Here is a 27,501-nt window from a genome sequence, read left to right as displayed (position 1 = left end):
AGAATCCAAATGAATATAAAAGACTGCTTATTCATCGCCACAAAAGCTTCGGGAGCAAAATGTGACAGGTTACATGACATGAAGTTACTAAGTAGCTAACGTTATGGCTAGATAAATATTCAGCCTGTGGGGTTTGTCGTTTTTAAGTTGTGAGCGGTTGCATTTTGCCTCGATTATAATAATGGTCTCCTCCCTGTAAAGTTTAATACCATTGAAATACCGCTCCACTGCATACTGCAACCCCCTCTGTCTGCTTCTAGACAAAATTCATTAAGAAAAAAAAAAAATCAGGAAAAAAAAAAGTGTATTGCTAGCTGTGCTAGTGTAAATTCAGAAATTCCAACTCCCGCCATCATCCATAAATGGTTTGTTCACTCACTGTCACCGAAAGAATTTGACAGAGCCTTGGGTTGTCAGTTTTCCAAGGGTGTGTGGCTTAGTGATAGGTCCATTGGACAGAGGAAATATTGGTTTATTACTTCTATTACTGCCACCTCGCAGACAATGCCTTTTTGACAATCTCTTGTGATTGGTCTGTTTAGTCACATGCTAGGACGGCATACTCCAATTTCCCCCGGCTTGGTTCCTCAGTACCTCCATCTTTAAAAACCACGCAAGCTTCAAGTACAATGTGTGCATCTTTATAATGCCGCCACTACTATAAATAATACAAAAATGCACAAATGTCAGCGAACTCCTGGCGGGAGATTTACACGCTGTTAGTTTTGTAGCTGTTGGAGTGCCGGAGAAGGTGGAAATCAGTCACTCTCAAAAAGGACTGAGTATGCAATCAGCCAGAGAATCCCTGTGTTTAAAGTCTAAAGGATTACCGGAATTCTCCATAAAGTGCGGAGGAAACATGTCCAGCCTGTGGTGTCCTACCTGCAATATCGATACTCCTGTCCTCCTACATCAACGCGATTACCGGCCACGCAAGTTTAAAGAAGCCTTAAAGACCCCAGTTCAAACTGAAGAAAAAAAAAACGCCAATAACCATGATGTTGCCACCACCATGCTTAACTATAGATTTTGTGTTCTTTGTTGATAAGAAGTGTTGTATTTGTGACGTTTTTTGTTGTTGTTGTTTATAAGGCCAAAAAACATTTTCCAACTTGTTTGGGAGATATTATTTTCCAGTCAATATAACCTGTGTAAATGATCTTTTTATTTGCAGTTTTCAATCCAGTTTGCAAATTAATTGTCATTGCTTTCCAAGTTATAAAAAGAGGAGAAAGCAGTGTGAAAACACTTGCCGATAGTTTGCCTTTTTAATTTGTTGGGAAAGCACTTTTTTGGTCCATTGATGCTGACAAGAGCAGCCCATGAAAAATGTCCCGTATATGGGCTTCTGCATCAGGTGTCTAACAACTGTTTTTGATGTTTTTACGTACAATTATTGATAGGGGATTATTTTTTTATGGTATAGTTTGTGCCATGAGCTTACTTAGGATGGTTTCTGACAGAAAGCCAAGTTCTTTACGTTAGTCAAGATGAAGTGTTTTTGTAATCAACTGAAGGGTGCACACTCGCCAACAACTGACTTCAGTTCTCTCTTCATCAGGTTTCTGATCTTTTGCTGCTCATTTTCAGAAAACATTTTCATGGTTGTCTCCTCAAATTTAACTGAAAAGACAGCAGATCAAGTTTCACTGAGTAGTGAAAGGGAAAGGGAGCTTTTCCAAGCCACTCCCTAAATGTAAACAGTGGTGACCTATGAGTGATACAAATCTTTGAATATTTTATAACGGCATCCAAATGAGAGTACGGTTGCAAAATTCCAGGAATTTTCAATGTTGGAAACCTTTTCCAAATGGGAACTGTTATAATAAATCAGGACTTCATAAAGTAAACTTTAGCTAACACAGAATTTAGATGAGACAGTCGGAAAACATGTATGAATTAAAAAAAAAAAAGTAAACATTGGCTAACACAGAATTTAGATGAGACAGTTGGGAAACATGCATGTATTTAAAAAAAGAAAACCTGATTAACAACAAGGTTTAGTACAGGTTAAACTTGAACATCAACATCAGCCATTATTATCAATTCTTTGTTCATTCCCTTAAATATAAATGGGCAGAATCTGGAAGAGAAAAAAAAAACATTTTACCTTAGCATGTAGCGCAGACTTTTAAAACCCTTTGAAAACTCAATCAAAAGTCATTTTTAAATCACATTTATTCCACTGACAAAAACTTATGTCTTAAAGGGCTTGGATGTCTGAATTGCTGTGGTACCCTTTAATAATAAAGCCTGCAGAACACCCAAAAGCAGGTCTATCCATCAATTTTCTACACCCTGGCCTTTCCTTTGTTTCATTACTCAAAATCGGTCTGCATTCTACTTCTTTACACAGGATTCTAAGATCTCACAAGTTGAGCATCTCTCTAACACATTTCAGGCCATTCTCATTCCCTTCACTACAGTTTACATTTCTCATGCCCTAAAAAACATGACCTTTGTCATAATGTAAAACTAAAATTAAGTCGCTATCTCTTAAATCTGTTCCATATATGTTTGCTGGACAACTGTCATACCAATCTATCGCACGTTCACTGTCAGTACAATTTGGTCCAACTCATAAATCAGCAACATAAGTATCCAGCGGCCATCTTTCGTCGGGACTTGTCTGGCAGGTTCTACTGTGTTGGATGTAAAATTAAGATTTTTTTCAACTAATCAAATTAATGAGGCTATGATTCTAGATTTTTGTGAAAATATGTATAAATGTTCTTAAATCTGGAGTAAAATTACTAGTGCTTACTAGTACTAGTGCTAAAGCTTCAAATCAAATTTTGCTGCTTCGAATATTCGTTTAATTAGAGTGGCATTCCAATGGTTTGTTTTCAAAGTGTTTGCATTTAGTTTTATTGATTTGGGTGGCTACACTGCTTGAATAAGAACTCATTTAACATGGCTGAATCCAGCTGCTCCCTGTTAAGACCAACATAGGCTAAGTATTTGTTTGAGCTAATGTGTTTTTTATGCATTCGTAATTTCGTTTATAGGTATGTTTAGCCATTTTTTGGGGGGTGGGAATATGTGTTTGAAGGATTTGTTAAGAGCATTGTAAAAAAAAAAAAACTTTAGCATTTAAGCTAGCGGACTATTGCTATGCAAGTTAGCCAATTGTTGTCTTGTCATACTTAGATCTAGAGCTGAAACGAATACTCGAGCAACTCTAGTAACTAGAGTTTAAAAACTGATCCAAGTAATTTTACTCACCTCGAGGAATCGTTAAATTTTGCCAGCTCTAAGCATCACATTTTGCCCGGACTTCTTTAATGCAGGACAACGCGCTGATGTCACGTGCGTAGAGGAAGAAGCAATTAAAAAAAAAAAAAAAAAACTTACTGCAGCCAACAGCCGCTACAAACTACGCCGACGTCGCTCAAAACGCATAATGCTACGGTGGAAGCAGGTAGCGTCTGCTGCATCTCATAGATAACACATGTACCGTAATTTCCCGAATATAAGGCGCACCTATGTATAACGCGCACCCCAAATTTACTTGTAAAATCTAGGGAAAATTATTGTACCCGTGTATAACGCCCACCCTAATTTTAGCACCAATAAATAAAGGAATACAAGAAAACAGAGCTCGTGTACAGATACAGAAATGTCATTTTACTGACTGGTGAAACACAGCACAAGCATAGCACATTGGTAGTTCAAAACATTACCGTAACTGACAATATGTACGATAGTAATATGATCTGATAACTTCTTGTACTTACCAGAATCCAGGAGAAAACAAAACAGATATGACTTTTCTTTTAAAGGCTTCTGTATAACTTGCTCGTTTCATCATGATAAATAAATGTTTCCTCCATGGATTGATATGGTAAAATGAAAGTGAGAACGTAAGTCGGAAATCCGAGGGAGGTCATCGCTGTTGACACGACAGTAACAATAGGAACTATTGTTATTTGAGTTTGAGTTTCCCAAGGGACAGATATAGTTGACGGACACAGGAAGTCTGTGTTGTTATGTTTGTTATGGTCCGAGTTGCGGAGCTGCAATAAACGTTGACTCAAATGAGTTCAAGAAACTAAATTCTGTGCTTTATGAAGAGTGAAAAAAGCAGAATTTAACACAGACGAAATCATTCGGCCGATCAGAGTGAAGTATTACCGAAACAAAATGGTGACGTCACATACAGTAATGGTCGGCAACGGATCGCCGCATACGTTTCTTCAACACAACATGGCCATGTCAATAAAAAAAGAAAATCTGTTTTTATATACTGTATGTATAATATATATATATATATATATATATATATATATATATATATATATATCTGTCTCCATCCATGTACCCGTTTATAATGCGCACCATGATTTTACAAGTTGATTTTGGGGGAAAAAAGTGCGTTATATTCGGGAAATTATGGTATGTTGAACTAGATGCGAAATGACAGAGTCAGCGGCGTTAGTTAACAGCCGCCATCTTAAAGCAGTTGACTTCTCATCACTAATAAATAAGATTAACGTTACTGTCACTCGCTCACGTAACGTTAGCCCTGCGGAGGGCTAGGTTTCTATTAATTATGACCACTGTCGATGCGTGGCTAACGTGTCTTACATACCACCTTTATTAAATCTGTGAAAACATAGCGCTGTAGAGTAATGAGGGTGTAAAATAAAAACTTAATAATGCTTACTCAATTTTTGCTCATTAGTCATTGCTGGATAAAACACCAAGTAGCACTGGTCCCTAATGTTCTCCAATACAGCAGGTATCATACTGTAATGTTGACAAAGAGTAAGCTGCTTGTCAGGTTGCAATTATTTATTTTTTAGGAACTTGATTCATTTTTTGGGGAACTTGTGGAACAACCAACTAGAGCAGGGCGGTAAAACGAAAATTTACCGTCACCGAAATTCTTCACGTTGACCGACGTAATTTTGACCATGTCTGTAAATTCGGTAATTTAATAAAACAAGAAAATATAGTCTTTTTATCCCGCTTTGATGCTGTGTTGTTCGGCTATGTTCATTTCCCTTTAAGAAAGCAGACAGTGTGCGTACGTATAGAGTCACGTGGTTTTCAGGAAGCCAATCAAACAGAAGCCCGGTAGGCTAACGCTACAAGTAAGCGGGATGGAGTCGGGCTTAAGTTAGCTTCGCCAAACTTTCACCTGACATTAAGTAAACTCTTGGCGGGTTCCAGACGGGCTTTCACCCACTGTCCTCCCTGGTTCTCACGATATCAGGAGAGGATGCTTTCAGTGCTTTCTTCTGGTAGCCAAGCGACAGGCTAACGCTAGCGGCTAACAACGGCGACAAATGAACGTGAAAGTCGGACAGCGGCTCTAACCTTGTCGAAACGGCTGAAATTAATGAGTGGACTGGGCACGGACTTCATGTAGCAATCATCATGTCGCGTTATTTGGCATCTCTGTGTGATTTCTCTGAAAGCTTTCATGATGGTAAAGCACTCAGCATAAAGTATAATCCAACAGTGAAGCCGTTATATAATATGACAGTTTAATGGCCACAGCTATTTTTCTGTATGTGTTTGCTTTATTCATCAGAGCAATACAGCTTTAATCTGGTTGTGTCTGTGTGGGGGGTGCATGTATTAAAAAATGTTACGGGGAAAAAAAAAACAAAAAAAAAACTGAAACCTTGACGTAAACACTTGTGTTGAATAATTATGTCACAGCAGCCATTACCAATAAGTTGTCTGAAGTGTACTATTAAAGCTGCAAGTCATTTGTGTTAGAATGACATGTTTTCACAGTCGTCATATTGATTTTTATAATGTTGTACATTTTTCAAGTCATACAAGCTGATAAAAATGTTCACACTAGAATTCTTATTGTTTACAAGATTTTTTTAATACTTAATGTTTAGACTGCATGTGCAATTGTTAAATTGAAAGCTGGTTTAAAAAATTAACGAGAAACGGTTCATTTGTATTCCATGCATTGATTCAAATTTTCAAATTATATAATAGTCTGCTTGGGCGAATTTATCGTCATTTATCGTTATCGAGGTAAATCTGCTCAATTTATCGTGATATGTACTTAAGGCCATATCGCCCAGCCCTACAACCAACACACGACTGCTGTCAGCCGCAGCTGAAGCACATGCACATGCCAGAACGACAACAACAGCAGGAAGGAACGTCTCTTGCTCTCCCGCTCCTCCCTCACCCCTGCACGTCACGCAGTGCATTCAGGAACGCATGCAAATATCCCCGCCATATTATAACCTGATATGTTACAATACATTTATTTTGAACACTGCAAAAACTCAAAATCCTATCAGGACTTACAGTTTAGACCAGGTGTCCCCAAACTTTTTCCTGCAGGGGCCACATAACTTTTCCCTTCTCTGATGAGGGGCCGGGGTCAGTTTGTAACAGAAAAAGTGTGACGATTGCAGGTGTGCCTAAATGTAAAAATTATGCCTGTCAACAATAATGCGTTAACGACCATGATTAATCTGGAAATATTAACGCATTAAAAAAAATAACGCAATTTACCGCTCACACTAAGTTTGGCCACAACTGGCTCTTGAGTCCCACACGCTGATGTATACATTCTCCGCGCGGCAATGCAGGACAAAATGCAGCCACCCATGATGAGTGAGGATGATAACCCAGGACTGCTTCATGGCAAACTCCATTTTAAAAAGCTGCCTAATGGAAATCTGGATAAAACCAAAGTTGTTTGCACATCCTGCTGTAATTAACTGTCCTTCGATCGACGCTCAACCAGCCTAAAGTATCACCTTCAGGCAAAGCATATCTTCGCTAGTGTTAGCAATGACGCTAACACTGCGGTAACAAGCCGCAGTCATCAAGCTACACTGGCAGCGTGCGGACTCGGACTTGTCAACAAAAAGACAACAAGTAGGTTGATTACTGCTGTCGCTACTTGGGTAGCCAGAGACTGTAGAATGTATAGACCCTACCCACCGACGTCACAAAACCACGTGCTCGCTGTATGGTTCCGCCCACTTGTCCGTCATTTTGTCTCTGTATTAGCATTGGTTTCAATTGATCGAGGAATTTAAAATGCATTTCATGGAAGACCCGGTGCTTTCTGATGCCGTAAACTCACTGGATGTGTTGCATAAAAGGCGTTATGTGAAAAAAGCTTCGTTCTATACAGTCGCCAGATCCATATTTGATGCCCAAATCGATGTTTTTCGACCCACTGTCTTCGCCCTGTCTGCCTGACATCTGCTACGCTGATATTTACAATTATCTTGTCCACACAAAATCAGCCTATTCTCACGAAAATTTGAAAAACTTCAAGAGCTTGGAGGCTTATAAATACTTCGTTGCTGGTTGGGTGAAACAGGTCCTCGTCCATGAAAATTCGGCAGGAATCTATCTTGTGCTTGGAAAGGTGAGTTACGAAATTTTCAATTCAAAATCTTTTGTTATTGCTAACATCCACTGTCAAGTCTAATGTATTTCATGTCGTTTGTCAATGGAGTTAAGGCTTTTAATGTTTATATGGTTTAGCGATAGCACTCTCACTACATACATACGTGTATGTTGTCGGCGATTAGCCTAGCAATGATCTTAATTGTGGTTATTTGTCAGCCCAAAACCCTCTAAGTATATCTTAAATGCATCTTACCGGATATAAAATGACTACTACATAGTCTGTGGTGATTTTTTGGTGCCCAGTTTTCACGTCGAATTGCAGCCATCCATTTCGCTCTCCTCTTTGGATCCCTCGGAATACGGTAAAACTTCAAGTCTCTCCTTCCATCTTCTCTGTTAGTGCAACCAACAGCCACACACGCCTTCACCATTTTGATTATTAATGTTAAGGAGCAGAAAAACACGCCGTAAATAGGAGGAATGTACGTAGCCGTAACAGGTTAACACTATGTTTTGACGGACAATTGGGCGGTACCATTCAGGAGAGCGGAGTTGTGACGTCACGTGGGTAGGGTCTATAGCCATTATCATAGTCGAAGATGAGGGCCTTGAAAATAAAATGACAATAAACAACAACAACCAATGACAAACCACTAGACAGGTACGAGGCAGTGCCAGCATCGACTTATGTCCACTACAGTGGTGATCTGAGCACAGTGGTGCCCACAGTAAGCTGGCCCACCTTGCAAAAAAAGTATCTGGTCACACCTACCACAACCGTTCCTTGTGAGAAACTGTTTTCTTCAACAGGGCATTTTGTTCAAAAGAAAAGGTCTGCTCTGTTATCTGAAAATGTCAACAAGCTAGTTTGCCTGAGCAGTTGGTTAAAAAAATATAGAGTATGACTGGCTAACTTAAGCAGTGTTTCTAAACACCTTGACCCACAGTTTAGTGTAATGTTTTTCAGTTAAGTGTGTGAAAATTGACAGTTTATTTTTTTTATATCTCACACAGCTTTCAGGCCATTTAGTGTAAAACTGCAAATGCTGCATTTATTTTAAAACTCAATTTGGTCAAGTATTAATTCAGTCACACATCATACATTTCATCTTAAAACAAATTTTAAGTCAATTATAGTATTTTCCTAATTTTTTTTTTCCTGAAGAGCAACTTTATTCATCCCGAGGGAAATGTGATTAATCATGATTAATCACACAGTTGACATATGATTAACTAGATTAAATTTTTTAATCGTTTGACAGCACTAGTAAAAATGTATTGTTTTTTCAGAAAGCCACAATCAAATAACCCTTTTTGGATTCTTCACGGAACAAAAGTAAATAAAATAATAATATATTATATAATAATAATAACTGAAAAAGAGGATTAAAGAGCATATGACACGAGAAAAAAAGTCTTAAATGGCATTATTATGTGAATTAGAATCATATTTTGAGACGATTCGACTATATACAACAATTTAGCAAAGCACAGATGACGAGAAATTAGTCTTTTAATCTGCCGGTTAGCCACGCCTACCATTATAGGGCTTTAACGTCCCCAACAGGTGGATGACGTCAGCGGTAGACTTGGCTCATCGATTTTATTATTCAGCCCATTGAGGGGAAATTATTCAGAACGAAGAAAGCCGCAAAATGTCATTGTTTCAGTCTCTCTACTCCAATATTTTTACAGGATATTCTTTTTACCCAAGTATTTTTCCCCAATAGCTATATAAATGGCTTGAGAAGGACCAGTCAGCCCGTTGAGGGGGAACTATTCACAACGAGGAAAACGCGACGAAGAGAGCGGCAAAATGTCATTGTTTCTGTCTCTTTACTTCAATATTTTTACAGGATACTCTTTTTATCCAAGTATTTTCCCCAATTGCTAAATAAATGGCATGGTCATGACAAATAACAGTCTTGGGCTGAATGGAATATGAAATAATAAAAATGCATTTATTCAGGATGACATGGCAAAATTACTCCATAATGGTCAAAACTGTCGACTTCACCTTTACTGTCGCACCTCCCGAACGATATTTTATGACACCTAAATCGGACATATGTCATTTCCCTTCCCCGGCTTCGGAGAATGTAAACAAACCAGAAGGCGTGATAGCTAGCCGACATGCTAACCCGAACCGAGTGATGTTTCAAAGTCTTCAAAGCGGAAAATCACACATAGCTATCCTGGATTATTTGACATGACGACCCGGTTGTCGAATGTCTTAGCGGATCGGCAAACCGCCCGGCAGAGAGCAATTTACAGTTCGCTCCCCGGAGGAGGGTGGCTGGAGTTGTTGTGCAGCTAACAGTGCTGCTGCTAATGCATTAGGAGAGCTTTTTACATGCCTATCAATGATCAAACGTAAGTAGTCCTTCATTTAAAGGAAGTTTGTAGTGTTTACTTTGTAATCGCTGTATTCGTATTTGACATAATACAAAACAAGATGTTTACTCACTTCCTCGTAAGTCCAATGGTCCCACAGTAAATATCCACGGTGAATGGGAACCTTTTGAAACTCCAAAAAGGCGCATACGCCTCTCCTTCATACAGAATGATTTTTCTGCAGCCGTTTGGCTGGCGTGATGCGAAAAATAAACGTATTAATCCGCAAAATCAGCTGAATCCTTCGTCCTCATACACAACAGTACACTGTAGCGTGAAGAGGACGTCTTCTACCGTACACGTCACAGCGCCCTCCTCCTCAATGCGAGACCGAAGCCGGAAGTCACTCATTTTCCTGGCGCAGGATTCAAAAAACTAAATAAATATAGCGATCGCTTCCACACACATCCAAGCGGTCCATATCATTCAGGAGCATAAAATACCGCGTGTATTATGAAATAAACATGCTTTTTCGTGTCACAGGCACTGGGGATCCTTCTGTGGGTGTGTGGTATAAAGCCGGCGACGCTATGGAGCTATGACTCCGATCAGAGAATCAACAGGGGACGTTCAGAATTTATTATGATGAAAGGAGTATGAGATTTATTTTGTTGTATTGTGGTTTCTGTGAATACAAGATAACCATATAAAATGTAAGTAATATATATAACCTATAAACATATACTGTATTATAAACATATCTAAACATTAAATATAATATAAATGAAATAAACTGCTTACATAATGCATACAATGCTAATCATTCACAATAATGAGCATACACATTAAGCAGGAAAATAACTAACAATTTAGATAAGTGAATTGGCAACAAACAAAATTCAGGGGCCAACGATTAGCTCTAGCGGCTAACGGTTAGCACACGGCGGCTAGCGGTTAGCTCGTGGCGGCTAACGAATACAAGGGACTATAAGCTGGTAACTGATATGCGAAACGTGTTTATGCACTGCCAAGGCACACTTCTGCAATATAACCACCTCTCTCATTCAGATACACAACACTTAGATTGCCACTAAACAGGACGGCAGCTTGAGGAACGATCCGCAGGCAGTGAAAGAAGGAAAAAGTGACTGATCTTGTGTACACGGGCAGTGAAGGGAGAAAAGACAGTAACTGGTGTGCGCAAATGAAGGGAGGAGAGAAAGTGACTCGTGCGCGCGTCACTTTTCTGAAAGGGCCAGCATAGTAACAATTAAACTAAAGCACAAACATGCAATGGGGCTTTCGTACAATAACACTATTAATTAAAAAGATAATAACTAAATAACCCTCTGTGGGTTCTTCACAGAAAAAAAGCCAGGAAATAACATTATTGGGGGAAAAAAATAAAAATGCTCTCTGGTATTGTTCAGGGGCCGGACCAAATGTGGAGGCGGGCCGCATCCGGCCTGCAGGCCGTAGTTTGGGGACCCCTGGTTTAGACCACCTTAAAACATAACTAGAACTTAAAAATAGCTTGACACAAATGGAAATTCAATTGAAACAAGTGGGAAAAACACCTAACTTTTAAGTGATGTGTGTTATTAAGCGTAATGGCATTTTTAGGTAAGAAATATATGTATGTATGTGTATATGTGTGTGTGTGTGTGTGTATATATATATATATATATATATATATATATATAATATATATATAATATATATATATATATATATATATATATAATATATATATAATATATATATATATATATTAGGGGTGTAACGGTACATGTATTTGTATTGAACCGTTTTGGTACAGGCTGCTCGGTTCGGAACGGAGGTGTACCAAACAAGTTTCTGACGTAATGTAAAGTGCTGTCAAATTTAGCGCATTAACAGGCAGTAATTAATTTTTTAAATTAATCATGTTAAAATATTTGACGCATTTAACGCAACCGCGGATTTCCCGCTCATGCATCCCATAATCCCACTGTTAATTACGCCCCACGGACAGCTCGCTAAGGGCGTAAAAAAAATAAAATAAAATGAGCCACACACACAAGTTGCAAGTGGACACAAATTTATTCACACAAGTCGAACTCGCAATGAACAAAATATACAAAATGTGGAAGGAGCTGGCTTCAGCGTAAGCCCAGGCCAAAACAACAAACAAAATGAAACTACACTTAAACCCCACCCGCTAAGTAAACCCTGATCGTAAAAAGGAAATGAAAAAAGGACAGCCACAACCCTGGCTTCTACACTAAACAAAACGGGTTGAACGAAAACGGCAGTTTACCTCTACTGCTGCACGGTGCTTTTATTTACAGTGGTGAACAGAAACAATCCAATAACGAATGAACACAAAATACCTCACCGAAAAAGCGCGAGTGTAACAAAATAGCTATCAAATGCACAGGTGAATGATTGTCGAGCAAACAGCTGGCAAGGAGGTACGCGGCACGTATGCTGTCAAATGCGAACTCTGAGTGTTAACTGTAAAATGACGAGCGGTCAGATGACTTTTGTTAACACTGCCTTTATTTGTTTAACAAGACTCAGGCACAATACAACACACACGCGGGGATGCGAGCTCAAACAACGGCCTAATACAGTAGTACTACCTTGTATCGGCTTAGCTGCCGTAAAGCAAGTGTCGTTATTGCCGCAAATGTAAACAAAGGGCTGCACAATGGATACATGACAGACAGCGGCTAGTTTCTGAAGTTGGCACCCTTCCTCAGGTGGCCCATTAGCGGCAGCAACATCGTCTGCCCGTCCGGCGTCAATCAGAGTACATCACATCGGGAGGCAGCCAGCTGGCAGACGCGACGATCAGCTGACTGACAGTCTCAAAAAAGATAACAAACGGCCAGGGCCGTCACACCACTCAGAAGTGCAGTGAGCAGCGTGGGTAACGGTTACATGTAAACATGGAAGAAAAGAAAAGCAGGTTGGCCATCTGGGAGGGGAATTCAAAATTAAAAAAGAATATAGATGGAACAACTCTCAGAAAATGTAAATAAGTTGGTTTGCCTCAGCGACTGGCTAGAGGATGAGTAGGGAAGAGAGCCACATTTATGTGTACTCTACACACACTTTGCACACATTATAAATAATACTGTTTTTGTTCCTGTTCTAAGGCTTTGTTGTGCATTTGTTTTGCAGAGAAAAAGAGAATGTCTTCAACAGAAAGAATGTTAATGTTAATGCCATCTTGTGGATTTTTTGTTATAATCAACACAGTACTTATGTACAGTATTTTGAATGTATGTAGTATGGTGTTTATGGTGTTATACTTGTATAGCGCTTTTCCACCCTCCGTCTTGTGTCTTATCTTTCCATTCCAAAAATAGTTTACAGAAAAATATGGCATATGTTAGAGATGGTTTGAATCGCGATTAATTACAATTAATTAATTTTTAAGCTGTGATTAACTCAATTAAAAATTTTAATCGTTTGACAGCCCTTACCTAGCCCTTAATTTTCGAGGCTGTGGTCACAAAGTTAATATGAAAAACTTGAAACTGATCAGTGTTACAACTGTTCAGTTTTGCACATCAGATATTTTTTTTTAAAGAAAAAGTCTTAGACAATGTTCTTTATTTTTATTTAGTTTTTCAAAATATCTACATTTCAGAATATTCTATTTTCTATTTTTGAGCAGAATTCTAGCTTTGTATAGGCTAACGTTCCCATTGTTGAAAGCACAAAAGTGTGTACTAAACAACTAGCACATTTATATTTTGCATTTTGTTTTCTTACTGTACCGAAAATGAACTGAACCGTGACCTCAAAACCGAAGTATGTACCGAACCGAGATTTTTGCGTACCATTACACCCCTAATATATATACAGTATTTTATAAGATCAAAAAGTTTTTTGAGTGAAAGCAGTGAATGTCTTTTTTATTTATTTATTTATTTTAAAATTCTGGTCACATCTGAGATGCAATTGTTGGCTGTTTTCAACAATGTACATCAAAAACAAAGACATTGATTGACTGAAAAGAGTTCAAGATTAGATGAAATGTCTTGTTTTTCTCATGTATATTTATAATTGCCCTTTACCTAAAAAATGTTTTATCTGATTACTCGAGTAATCGATAGAATTTTCAGTCGATTACTCTATTACTAAAATATTCGATAGCTGCAGCCCTACTTAGATCCTCATTTACCGTAATTTTCGGCCTATAAGGCGCTCCCATTAAATTTGACACGAAAACAGCATTTGTCCATAGATAAGCCGCACCGGACTTTTCAGCCACTGTCATGAGCATTAATGAAGGGTTATGCTATGTCGTTAAGTGCCATCCGGCAAATTATCTCACTTTTGAATGGATGTAAACGATCCAGACTGGACATAAATGGAGTTGGTGACAAAATTTTACAAAACAAAAAAGTGTCATGTCGTAATTATGACGGTCTTATGACAGTCAAGTGGTGCCTATTAACTCAAATAAATCAAGAAATAAGCAGGACTGGACTATTAGCCGCAGGATTCAAAACGGGGGGGAAAAGGTTGTGGCTTGTAGTTGGAAAAATACGGTATGAAGAGGAAAAGCGGCATGGAAAATGAATGAATATTTATTCATTTTATTCATTTTTCTATTCACATTTAATGCTCTTTTGAAAGTGCAACCTTAGCAAGCCTTTGTTTTACATCTACTAAAATCTATTCTGCAATGAATAAAGCAGTAATGTGAAGTAAGGTTGGCCAACCATGTTTTTGAATAACATCAATGGCTAAACAGTTATAAGCATATTTTCGTCATTTTTTTTAACGCAACCCTTCCAGATTCTTTGTTTAACCCATAGCAACGCCCTTGACAACAAAAATGCTTTTTTTCGGCAATCTTCGGAAATTACGTCACACCGGGAAGTGCGAGGGAAGTTCGCCATAGAACAGTATTGTTTGTTGCATTGCTTCTCGGTAAGATGCCACGGCGGTGTGTGGCAATGTTTTGTTCTCACTCAAACGAAAAGTTGTATGAGTGGCCAAAGGATAGCAGGGCAAGTAAATGGACATCTTTCGTTCGCACGAAACGAATCAATTTCACGCCATCATCGAATAGTGCTCTCTGCTGCAAACACTTCGAAGATGCCTGCTTCCTTAACCAGTCTGCATATGATCAAGGATTTGCCAAAAAGTGTGATTTTTGGATAGATGACTGATGACTTTGTCAAAGCAGAGCTGCCAACTGTTGTGGAATGATCAGTATAAGCTAGCGACGTGGCAGTCCCCCATCATAGTTGTTGTTGCATTCGCTAGGTTAAGCGTGTTTAAATTGTGCGTTATCTACGATCTTGTCCGAAAGGGTTACTCAACTGTCAGTCGGGAATGAGGTGTGGATGTGCAAATAAGCGGGTCGGCGTCACGGTAATTCACGATCACGTTGCCGTAAGAGATGCACACCGCCGGTGAGTTTGTGCACATTTATTTGTATTTGTATTATGTATTTCCACCTTCATGCTTCAAGCATTGCATTGCATTTGTACAGTTCGGCATTTCTTTCACGGTGATCGCTTGACAGCCTTCTAGTTTGTGTTTTACTGTACGAGAGCCGCTGACAGGTGACCCCAACAAGCGTGTTGCTTTTAATGTCTGGCAGCGAATCAGCGAGCGCGCAGGTCACGCACTGAATCATGGGAAATGTAGTCTCGGGACAACACTGAAGTGATGCTTTGTAATCTGTTCGCTTGTGTGAAAAAACTACATTTCCTCACACCATTAGACGCCACTTCCTCCCGAGAGCCCCGAGCTGTGTTGTACTGTTAGCTCCATGTGTTAATAAAGAAACAAAGTTGTCAGTACGTCGTGTGTTCGATACATTTGTAAACAAAAAGCTCATAACAAGACACTATGCACGATCCGTTTAAGAGACGCTGGAGTAGTAGGAGGCGAGGAGGAGATCAGCGAGAAGCAAAACTTTGCGGTCGAATGTGGCGGCAGTCCGCTATTATTTTGTTTTTTATTGTTGCCACAATAAAGTGGAGAAAGCCATCAACGACTCATCTCCTTCTTCCCTCCCAACGTTTTTATATTATTATTTTATATGCACAAGAGCTGCCGGATCTGCCAAAATGAACATGAAGTCTGATTATTATTTTTTTTAACAATGTCATCAGATAGACAAAAACATAAAATTATGTGCAAATGCCTGCATCTTCAAATCATGAAAATAATAACAGCCAATATCTTACCAATCTTGTAATCTCGATGGGTCTTGTATCCATTCTATGTCAGGTAGTCTAGGCACATTGTTTGCATCCTGATTAGCGTCTGGCTAATACATGCTAGGTCCAACTTAAAATTCCAACCTCCTCTTCTTCCTCCAACTCTTCAAAAACTTGGATCTCCGCCCTTGCGTTCGATCTATCGCTTATGTCGCTGTTTGAATCATTGTTTGAAGGGCTTTGTATGGCGACCGTATGTATGGAGCTGCCATCGCTGTTCCCGGTGTGACGTATCACTTCCGGGTTCGTCCCCTTTCAGGCTCGAACTTCGGAAACGCGATTATTTTGTCAAATATACAACATATCAATTATTTTTTCATGCTTTATTTGTTGGACAATGTTTAATTACTTTAATTGTGACCCTATTTGGCATGTTATGAAATTACTTCACATTACTGCTTTAAATGCTCCTAATCAGATTACTTGATTATTCGAAGTAACTAGTAGATAGATTCATCAACTACTAACATAATCAATAGCTGCAGCCCTAAAAATTACTGCATCTCATTCATGATAAACCAAACCAAGAACACGCTCCTTTGCCTGTAATGTTATATTTTTCGAATGGCCCCAACTTAAAATGGCTGACTAGTGTTCCCTGTTCCCATTGGCTCCTTATTCGCTGGTAGAATAATGGGTAACTGATCGCAAGCTGTTTGAAGTATGAATTCTCTGCACATCTCATTTCCATGCTGTTAATGTTCAAAAGACATTCATAATATATTGATGAGATGCCGTTTGGTAACCTCTCGGAAGTTAAAGTTAATTTGGCCAGTGCCAAACTCATTGTCCCTAATCTGAGTAAACTATTGCTAGCATTAGACTAATGTTAATAGCTATTCAGATACTACTACCTTTTTTGATTTGACGTTTTATGTTTCTGGACTGTTCTTCTCTTTATTTGAATTTTTTTATTAATTTAAATGATGGTAATATTTCTGTTCAATAAATGTTTGTTAAATGAATTTAAATAGATTGTTTATTTATACAAAATCAATACATTTAAAATCATAACTTTTATTTATTTCTGAAAAAATTCCTAGAGGAACCATTGTACACACACACCTGCGAGAGCAAACACACAGTCTAACTCTTAAACAATGTTGAGAACCCTGTCTTTATGGATTTTTCTTGTGGACTGTACATACATTGCAGATTGTTTTTTCTCCCCGCACCTTTTGAAAGTGCACAACCCAAACCAAGAGCTCAAACTGGTCTGAGTGGATTGGACAAACTACGCAAAAACTGTATTCACATGCTGAATAGTGTTTTATGTTTGTCAATTTACAGGTGTAGTTCTGGTAGGCTGAAATACAGACACAAATGACAGCACATGACATACTCGCTGTTCTTTTTGGTATTCCATCCAGCCATTTGTTTACCGCTCACTTGGATCGTGGGTGAGCTTGAGCTTATCTGTGAGGTAAATATAGATTTTGCCATTTTTAACATGAATAAATCACTTTGAAAACTTTTCTTCCTTGTGGAGCTGCGCTGGGACTGCGCATTCATTTGACTTCCTGGCTTCATATGATTGGTGAAATAGACTCAAACGGCAAAAGGTGAAAGTCTCTTGACACAAGTATCTATGATGAATCAAAATACAGTAGAGTACAGTTGCTTGAATGCACAACAATAGTAAATGTAGCTCATTACTGCCCATCTCTGGTTTTCAATCATATTTCAAAAATGACTTTCAACTCTTGAACAGACCACATATAAGCAGAAAGAACAACTATAACTGGTGTCTCCTAAACTTAGTGTATGTTTGTACGACCTTTGACTGCTCAAGCAACCTTGGTCAAATGTCTTGCCCAAACAATATCCAGCAATTTAAAAAATTTAGGTTAAAAAAAAAATGCAGCTGTTTTTGAGGTGCCAAGCGAGGCCATGAAACAAGACTCCACTGTCAATTGAGTACAGAACTCAGTGAAAGACCGTAGGTGGTTGGGTCACACTGTGCCTTGTCTCTTCACACTCTTAAATGGTCCACTTAGTTTGATACAATGACATTAGCCTTTGCTAATGAGAGGAGGAGGATGGTTTGTAAATTGTCGAGTGGCTCATGTACGTAAATCTCTCGCTTTCTGCTTCCTGGGCAATCATTCTAATCTGCTGACACAATCATTCACATGAATTCGCTTCAGCTTGGTTCTGATCTCTCCTGTTCCTCTTCTCTGGATGTTGCTGTGTGTTCACTTTGTCAGCTGAATGGCAAGAGTTCTTTAGTTTAAGTGCGCATCTAAGTTCATGATTGGTTGCATGCACCTTCCTGGTTGTAGTTGTTGATCTGAAATCAACATCCTTTTCGTCAATATTGCAAAACACATCACGTCATCCCTCCAGGCATCATCTATTTGAACTCTAAAGATTGAGTTGAGACCGGTAACACTTAAGACCGGTGTTGGGCCTGTCATTTATCAATTTTGGGGGGAACCAATTATCCTATTAAATATTCCATTTATCAACTGATTTTTTTTCTTCTGGGGTTCTAATTACTGCATATGACAATCACGACTGATTTCTGCAAATGGCTATTAAGGTTGTTTGAAATGCACTCCTGAGGTTGCTTCAGGTTCAACTACAAGATAATTATAAGTTACTCATACAATGGCTGAGAATTGTAATTATTTTCATAATAGATTAACTGTGTAAGATTTAATTACCAGTTTTGTCTGTAACATGTCAAGAAATGGGCAAAAAATTTGATATTTTTTTCCAAACCAAGTATATTTAGAAAATGTAGGCTCCAGCACCCCCGTGACCCTCATGAGGATAAGCGGTTCAGAAGTTGAATGAATGAAAATGTCATATTCTGATTCAATGCCAAAGATAATCTGTCTGCTTTTATTGAGGTCTGCTGAGTGGAGAGAGGCTGAAATTCTTTGGAGAACAATAAGCCTTTAAACTATGAATTACTTGTTAATAGTTTTTGATAGTATTTGATTATTGATTAGTTGACGATTAATCAATTAATTTTGAAATTACAAGTGCAATGAATCAACCACAGGCATTGTCACACACACACAAACACTAGGGCACGCAAACCTTCAAACAATTTGGGGGGGGTTCTTCTTTTCCTGTCCTTGACATTAGGTTGCCAATTGTCATTAAAAAGCTGTGGAACATTTTTTTGTTTTTTAAATTATTATTGATCGTCAAGCAGGTACACGTTTTGTGGTGGATTTGTTGTGTTCAAATGCCAATGCTGTGGCATAACCCTATATAATTTTCATCCTAGCTTTGTTTTTCTTTAAATCGGAAATACTGTATTTTTCGTATTAAATCCAAAGGTTTAACACCCTCACCATTACCATATCAGTCATTGCCACCCCTCGTGACAGTTGAGCCTTGTTTTCAAATTTTTTAGTAATGATTAATCTTTGCTTTTCACTCAAGGTGGGTGCTTGGCCCGAGTGGTGACAGTATCTCCAGGCCCACTGATTCGTGTGGAGGGTCAGCCGGTCTCCATCAGATGTGATGTCGTTGACTACATGGGGCCTCGTGAGCAGGTGGGTTCTTTCTACTATGCCTAAGGGCAACAATGTTTTTTTTTTTTTGTTTTGTTTTGTTTTCTTTAATCATCTTGTACTAAGCATTTCATCCACTGTCTTTCAGGACTTTGAATGGATGATGTCCAGGGAGGCCAACGGACAGCAAATAAAAATCATATCTACCTTTGATGCCACCTACTCCCATGCATCTCTCAGCAAGCGTGTGGCATCAGGTGACATCTCAGTGATGCGTCTCCAGGACAACACGGTGGAGTTGAAGATAGCAGAGGCCAAGTCACAAGACGCTGGCTTCTATATGTGCCAAACACCGAGCACTGACTCTGTCATCAGTGGCAATTACGATGCTCAGGTCCAACTCATTGGTATGAAGTAGTGTGTGTCTGTGTGTGTGTGCGTGCGCATTGCTAGTGAAGCGTTTGACCAGGCTAGCTAGTTTTACTTTTTATAAGTAGTTTATCTCCCTACGGTTCATTTAACAGCCAGTGCCACGACTTAGCAATGCTCTAGTGAACATGTTAAAACCCAACAACATGAGCAGCCACAAAGGCTTACTTTACAAAGTCCCTGGCTTGTTTTTTGACTTTCACATGTATCTGCTAAACACACGTCAGGCTCTCAGCAAAGGCTAAGCAAACATCTCAGTGAGTTCAAATTATATACGTATGTCGTAGGGCAAATGTTACACTTAAAACATCATCATCTATTTCTCCTCACTATGTATTAGAAAAGGACATATGGGGTGGAACCTCTTCCCAGTTCTCTTTATAGTATTTCATCAAGTCCCCTAAAAAAACAGCAAGCTGGGAATCTTATTTGCTTAAAGGGATGAATAAATTGAAGTTTTGAAGAGAAACTGGGCTGCTCTCAGCAAGCAATGTTGAGGTGCCCTTGAAAATGTCACTGATCACTTGTTTGCCTGGATTACACATGGAATTGGTATAATTATTTTTAAATAGCCCACACATAATATTTTATCTTGAAATGTTCGCGCACCCATGGAGCTGCAGTGCTACCTAGGTCCTGCATAATTTGGCCTGTTTTACGGAGAAAAAAAAGAATCATAAAATGATGTATTCAGCATTTCTTTGAATTTAATTGGGTTTCTGCCTTGTGGTTAGTAAGTTTGTAAATACCCCAAATATTTGGGGGGACTCTTTTGTTGTTAAGTTACTGCTATCTTCATCTCCAACATGCAGAAAGAAAAGGATGCATGTTTGGCATTTCTGAAACATTTGACATTAAAGCAATGATGCCTGAGAACAGGTTATTTAGCTCCATAATGCACAATCATGTTCAGCTGCTCCCTAGCTCAACTCCCCTGGCACCTTGTTAAATTTAGACCTGAATTAACTTGGCAGAACTGTTATGTGGATCGTGTATGAACGTGCGTGTGAGAATGCGTGTGCATGTAATTTGCTGTCCACAATGAGAATATTCATGTTGGTTGTGTGTGAGATATGCACTAGGTTGCTAGCTGAGATGATGAGTTGGATTTGCTGCTGTAGGGTGTGTACCAGTCGAGACTTGTGCGCTACATACACACACACAGGCGTCTATCCCCCGATGAGGGTGTTTGGTTATGTAAGAAACAAGTGAATTGGAGGTCGCTGTGGGTTTCAGAACTCGGTTCAGGCTAATTTTAATTGATAGTGCAAAACGAGGATTATTTTTTTTCCTGCCTTAGCTATCTGTCATCAACACTCACGTCATCGCTACCCTGACCACAATTTGCACTGGACAGTAGTTGTGGCATCACTAAATCCGTATTAATTTTCTTGACAATCAAACTATAAACTTGATTAAGTTCTTTCTTCCTCCCTCAACTATATACCTGTAATTTTTCCTCACAGAAACTTGGCAGCTGAACAGAGGTGTGTTCGCAAGGTTTATTTATTTATTTATTTATTTTATTATTTACTCTATTCCAAAGGCCTGCATTGATTAATGAACGCAAGTGCTGAAGTAAATATCTGCCTTCAGTTGGCACCATCAGAGACATTTATTGTATTTGTAGCAACATAGAACTGCACAGTATTATACTAGGGGGGGCTTTTGATATTGTTCCCTTTTTGCAGAGCTTAAAGATGTGGAAAAATACACCCTCTAACCACGAAAGCAGAATGTGAATGTGCTTATTACATCAACAGCACAACAATAATGGTGTATATCTAATGTTTATTTTTCATCATTAAGTGAAATTGATACTGTTCCCATAGTGCATCGTACTGTATATCTTCTCCAGATAACTGTTGGCTCATTGTTTATTCAAAATGATTACTCATGAATGGGAGAGTGAAGAGCAGTCATTTTAAACCATTACCTAAAAAAGGCAACCAGTCTATCTAATTTAGGTTTGAAAATATTGACTTGGTTCGAGAAAATGAAGACAAAAACATCGACATTAAGGAAGCTCTGGTTGGCACAAAATTTCAACAACATCTCCTGGGTGTGTTTCATCCACTCACCATGTGATTCCACAGTTCTTGCGCTAACTTGTCAGACGTCATGCTGTGGTACATGAATCATTACAAACTTTTAGGTTTTATGTAACCTGTGATTGACCAACCCACCCTGACCCTTAACAGAATAAGCGGTAAACAATAGATATATATGAATGCATTGATGTTTGGTGTTAAGTGACAGACAATTTTATCCAAACCACACGTTTCCCTCAGGCTCATTAATTCTCATATATTCACAGTGTGTTAGACTTGCCTTGAAATTAAAAGTAGGGCACTGGGAGCATTTCTGGCAAAGACAGAGCTCATCTTCATTATGTCTTTTTTTATGCCCCCCCCCCCCCCCCCCCCTTGTTTTTTTTTTTTTTTTTTTTTTTTTTTTTTTTTTTGCCTGTCGCAATAATAGGAGACATGAATCTGGTGTAAATTTTTCGTCCCCTACAAAGGAAACTGCTGTCAGATATCTGAACATTATCCGAACACTGCGAAACGGCACATGCTAATGACAGCAGTGTTTTCCTGCTTCATTACTGTAAGGCTTTTATTGTAAATAGGTTTTTTCTGGCATTTTATATTTTAGCCTTGTCTAAAGTGCTGTTAAAAAAACATTTCCTATCATGAAGAGACCTTTCATCATCTTGAAGCACTTGAATGACTCTTAAAGTCAGTACATTGTAGACATTTTAACATTTATAACAGAAATGAATCTTTCAGTATAAGTCACCCTTTACAACCTATCCTACTTTGAACTGGCTCATTATGTTTTTCTTAGAAACCAAAAAGATCAAGCAGCAATAACAGTCAACCTAAAAAAAATATTTTCAGTAAATAAAACACTAATATATAATGGTATTGTACATTTACATATTGATTGATGAAATATATCCATAAAACGGACCATTTACAAATTGTAGATCATTTTACAGGTAGTCCTCGAGTTACGACAGTCCCGTTCCACACTGGCGACGTAACCTGAATTCCCGCGCAAAACGGATTTTACCATTTAAGTTTGAAATGTGTGTGTGCAATGTGCAAAAAATATTTTTAAAAAGTATTAAAAAAATATTAATAATAATAATAAAATAAAACAAAACAAAACCAAAACAGTCTTGTCGCAGGTGCGGTGTGTTTTGGGACAGCTCAGACAAACACTGAACACATCAACATTACAACCTGAAGCATACATGAAACTCGTTTCGTTACATTACTGTCCTGATTTTTATGTTACATGAACCAGAAGTTTTGCGGATTTAAACTGTGGACACAAAACCACTTTTACCGAGGAGCCAGGAATATTAGTGCGACGGTTTACCTGAATGCTTTATCTTTACCAATGTTCGTCAGTCTTTCGCGCCTTTCACTACTTGTTTTATGATGTTATGCTTCGTTTCCATTGTAATTGATTTTCTTTTGGCTGGAACAGCATTGCTTCTTTAGGGCCATCATGTGAAATGTGGAGGGCGAAAAAGGCAAAGATCCTCCCGGCTGGCGCACAAACACAGACAAGCACTATGCACTAGCTAAGCAGAAACATAGGTGTTGGAGACTAAAGCTACAGTACGTCTACACTAGAAAGGAGCAGCCTTGTGTATGACGTCGTCGTCCGCGCGGTTACTTCTGAAACGGAAGCTTATAATTTGTGGCCGTTGTTCGATGTCTTCTCCGCACATATTCAAGCGTTAAAATTTACAAGCTCTTTCAGATGTAAAACGAGAGCAGGAAAGCCGCGTCTGTACCATTCGCTTCCATTGTTTACGATGCTGTGATACCAAACAAAAAAATGGCGATGGCGCGCCCCATGACGTCATTTCCGTTGGCTTCGATTTTACACGGGCAGCCGGCGGCTACACGAGACAGGGCATACGGCGTTTGACAAATTAGCTGGCTATATAGCCCGTGAAATAAAATATCCGGACAAGAGGTACATTAGTGTAGCCGACATGCCGTATAGTATAATAATTTGAACTTTTAAGGCCATTATCCATCCTAGTGTAAACGTAGCCTATGTGGTGGCCAAGGTATGTGCATTGTAAAGACGCAATGTTGTAGGTCGAGGACATCGTAACCTGAGGACTCCCTCTATGAAACCTGAAATTTGGCAATTTAAAGAAACATGTTTTCAAACATGGAATTAATCAAAAGCACATATAGGATTTTTAAAATAAATACAATAATTTGATCTTTTCACCCTTTCTTTTCCAGTCATCCCAAACACGCTGATGGTGAACCCTCAGACCCCTCCCTCTGTCGTCCCTGAGGGTAGTGATGTTACTCTCTCCTGCAACGTCACCAGAGAACTCACACAGCCCACCTACTTATCAGTCACCTGGTCGCTAAAAAAGGGAGGAACATCAGAGGAAATTTTAACTTTTGGCCCTCAGGGTAATGTGGTCACAGGTGCCAAGTATGCGCGTCGTTACGCTGATGGAGCCATCCGTTTAGCACCCGGGAAGAGTGGATTGTTTGAATTGGTAATTTCCAGAGTGACAACATCTGATGAAGGGATTTACGAATGCAATGGAACAGAGTGGACACATGAAAATGGAGGAAAATGGATTCAAATTGTGGGAAGCGCAAAGGAAATGGGAACTGTTGCTGTTACTCCAACAGGTGAGAAGCACTCTCATTCTTTCAACACATAAGAAACATTAAAATGAAAAAAAGAAACCAGTTGGTAACATTGCAGTGGTTGTTACTCAGCTTTTATGGCCTTGGCTTAGAGCGTGATTCATTCTGAGAAATCTTGGCTGCATGACTTGAAAATACTGGAGCAGGTGGTGAAAGCAGGCTTCAAACCTATGGTGCTGTGTCCACGCAGTTATTTTAGAGACAAGCACTGCATTTGGAACAGACCTGAACATCCGCATTAGACCTTTTCATCACAACGTCACATGTACTTTACTTCCTTGTGGCAAAAGCCATTACATTGAATATGACCAGGGCAGAGTGATTAAAGGGACAGACAGCACCTAATATAAATGACCTTCATGTGAAAGACTGTATTTTAAGACTGACAGTATTTAAAGAGACAGACATCAGCTTTACCATGTGCATCCCAACAAAAAGAATCTTGTTTAATAAATTCAAAACACAAAGAATTTTATTTTTTTTTATGTGTAGTAGTGGAGAAAAAAAACATTAAGCCAGTTTTTGCAGGACGTGGCCACCAAACATTTTATTAGACAGACAGACATTAATGCTGGTACAGTGGTACTTCGACATACGATCGCATTGACATGCAATTGTTTCAAAATCCGACGTAAAATTTGTCTCATTTGTCTCGATATATGACGACATGCTCGAAATCCGACAATTTATGACAGCGTTGCAATTTCATAGTTTTCCCGCAAGACGGACGCATGGCAGATTGTCTTTTGAGAGAAGTCAACATGGGTCCTAAGAAGGTTAGTGCAGGTGGTTAAAAAAAGGAAAAAGGTGACGTTTAGCATTTAAATGATGAAAAAATATGAGCGTGGTGTGCGCATCAGTGAACTGGTTCAACAATACAGCCGAAATATGTCTACGATGCCGACAGTCCTCCGCTGACCTCTGTCCGCCAGTTTTTATAAGTTAAGGTGACAATTAATATTGTTGTAACATCAGCAAGGAAGTCCCCAGCTTTGTCAGGTTTTTAGTCATTTATTTGAGGACTTATGCAACACACCACAGCTACTGTCCGCCGTGGCCAGCCCCAACAACATCAGAACATTAAAACTGTGGAAGTAAAAACTAACACACCTCTCTCACTCGGTCGTCAGTCACACGGTGCTTTCAGGAACAGCATGCAAAACACAACCTCCACATTAAAACCTGATTTCATACATAATTATTATTATATTATTTTTAATTGTATTTGTAATTGATTTGTTTTACTATGTGTATTTGCTATTTGTAATTGTACCAGCAGTATTTATTAAGAATTTAGCATAAGTTTTTGGGCTGTTGAACGAATTAATCGAATTATGATGTATTCTTATGGGATAATCCCACTTCACATACGACCATTTCGACTTACAAACTAGGTCCTGGAACGAATTAAATTCCTATGTAGAGGTGCCACTGTATTAGTTTACCCAAAATGCAAGTATCCCAGGTTGCCCACGTTTCCTCGTGATATCAATACCCATTATCACAAGCCCCAGTGCTCAGTGTGTGTTTGTTTGAATATAACTGATGCCACAGAATTGCTGTGTTTACAAGCGATGTCAGTTTTTGTGTTCAAACATTATTTTCCCCATCAAAGGTCTAATATTTTCACAATTTGCACACTTAAATACTTTGAATAACTGTTTTTCATATGTAAGTTATACATACAGTAGATGTTGTCTCTCCCTTTATTATGCAAATCAATAAATTCTTAGACCCCTGATTATGGATAAAATACTTTATCAGCACAAAAAATGAGACTGCTTGCAAGCGCAAGCATTTTGTGATGTCAGTTAGACCCACACACGAAAACACATTGACAGAAACACAGGTGCATGGAATAGTGGGTATTACTGATGTCAAGACGAAGGGTGGGCAATCTTGGATATTCACATTCTATTGGTTAAAATAGTACTGGCATTAATAAAATTTCTTTCCTCAAACCAAGCCTACTGCCCATAGTTAGCTGGGATAAGCTCAAGCACAAGCACCCCAGCGACCTTTGAGAGGAAAATGAATGAATGAAACCCAATATGGGTGGTTTTGTTCTCACTCTGTCCTTTGGAAGTGCCTACTATGCCATTACGAAGTTGTGATCATTTTAGAACTACAGTAATCCCTCGTTTTTCGCGCTTAATAGGGTCCAGAACCCTCCGCGATGAGTGAAAAACCACAAGGTACCCCCACAAAAAAAATTTTTTGGGGTGTGTTCAATGTATTTTATTCCAATTTAGCATTGGAAAGAGATACAGTACATATAAGACAGTTTTTTTCACTTTTTTTCCCCCAAAGTATATAGTATAATTAAAAATACTTTTATGTATACACATATATTTTAATAAATGATTTTTAAGCACTACAAATGCAATAATTATTGTTTAAACATGTGACTGTCCCACTAGATTATTTTAAACAGAATAAAGTATAAAAATGCTTGCTTTTATTAAATGCATCTTTGAGTCCACTCAAATCCGCTCAAGGTGCTCACTTACACACAGTGCGTTGCCACGGCAACTATTTTCAAGTTAAACGATGATTGACACATGAAGCACTTTGAAGCTTCTGAACATCTGTAAATCATCGTTAACTTTAACCAGCAATGGCGTACCGCAAGCATTCAAGCATTAATATTCATGACATTAGCTACTGTTGCTACCGTTTGTCCCTATGGGAAATAAATGGAAATCGTGTACGAAGGAGATGTTTACAGAGCTAAACCTACCAATTCTCTCCTATAATGATGTCCCTGTGCCAAATTCACTGGCAAAGATGTGGAAGAACATAAAAATGTTCAGTTAAAGAGATGGCCTGAGTGTCGAAAGCTGAAAAAGACGGGGGAAAAAACGAGCCGACCTAAGCATAGCCTTAGCTTTTTTATCCATCCTTTTTTGCCCTGTCTTTCTTATATATCTTCCGGTTGTCCTATGTCTCTGACCGTTCTTGGGGGTAATTTAGTTAGTT

At 38.8% G+C, this 27,501-nt stretch overlaps 1 protein-coding gene across 1 annotated transcript in view; it reads left to right on the top strand.

Annotated features, from left to right (window-relative positions):
• The window catches only part of ptgfrnb (prostaglandin F2 receptor inhibitor b), a 74,866-nt gene that overhangs the window by 4,137 nt on the left and 43,228 nt on the right, over positions 1–27,501 (top strand). The window contains exons 2-4 of the mRNA XM_057829561.1: positions 19,320–19,432; positions 19,539–19,797; positions 24,097–24,504. Coding sequence (XP_057685544.1) covers positions 19,320–19,432; positions 19,539–19,797; positions 24,097–24,504 — 780 coding nt within the window. The remainder of the gene's footprint in view (positions 1–19,319; positions 19,433–19,538; positions 19,798–24,096; positions 24,505–27,501) is intronic.

Source organism: Corythoichthys intestinalis, chromosome 2, assembly GCF_030265065.1.
Source record: "Corythoichthys intestinalis isolate RoL2023-P3 chromosome 2, ASM3026506v1, whole genome shotgun sequence".
NCBI lineage: Eukaryota > Metazoa > Chordata > Actinopteri > Syngnathiformes > Syngnathidae > Corythoichthys > Corythoichthys intestinalis.
The sequence above is the reverse complement of the archived record's forward strand: the minus strand, read 5'-3'. Positions and strand labels throughout refer to the sequence as shown.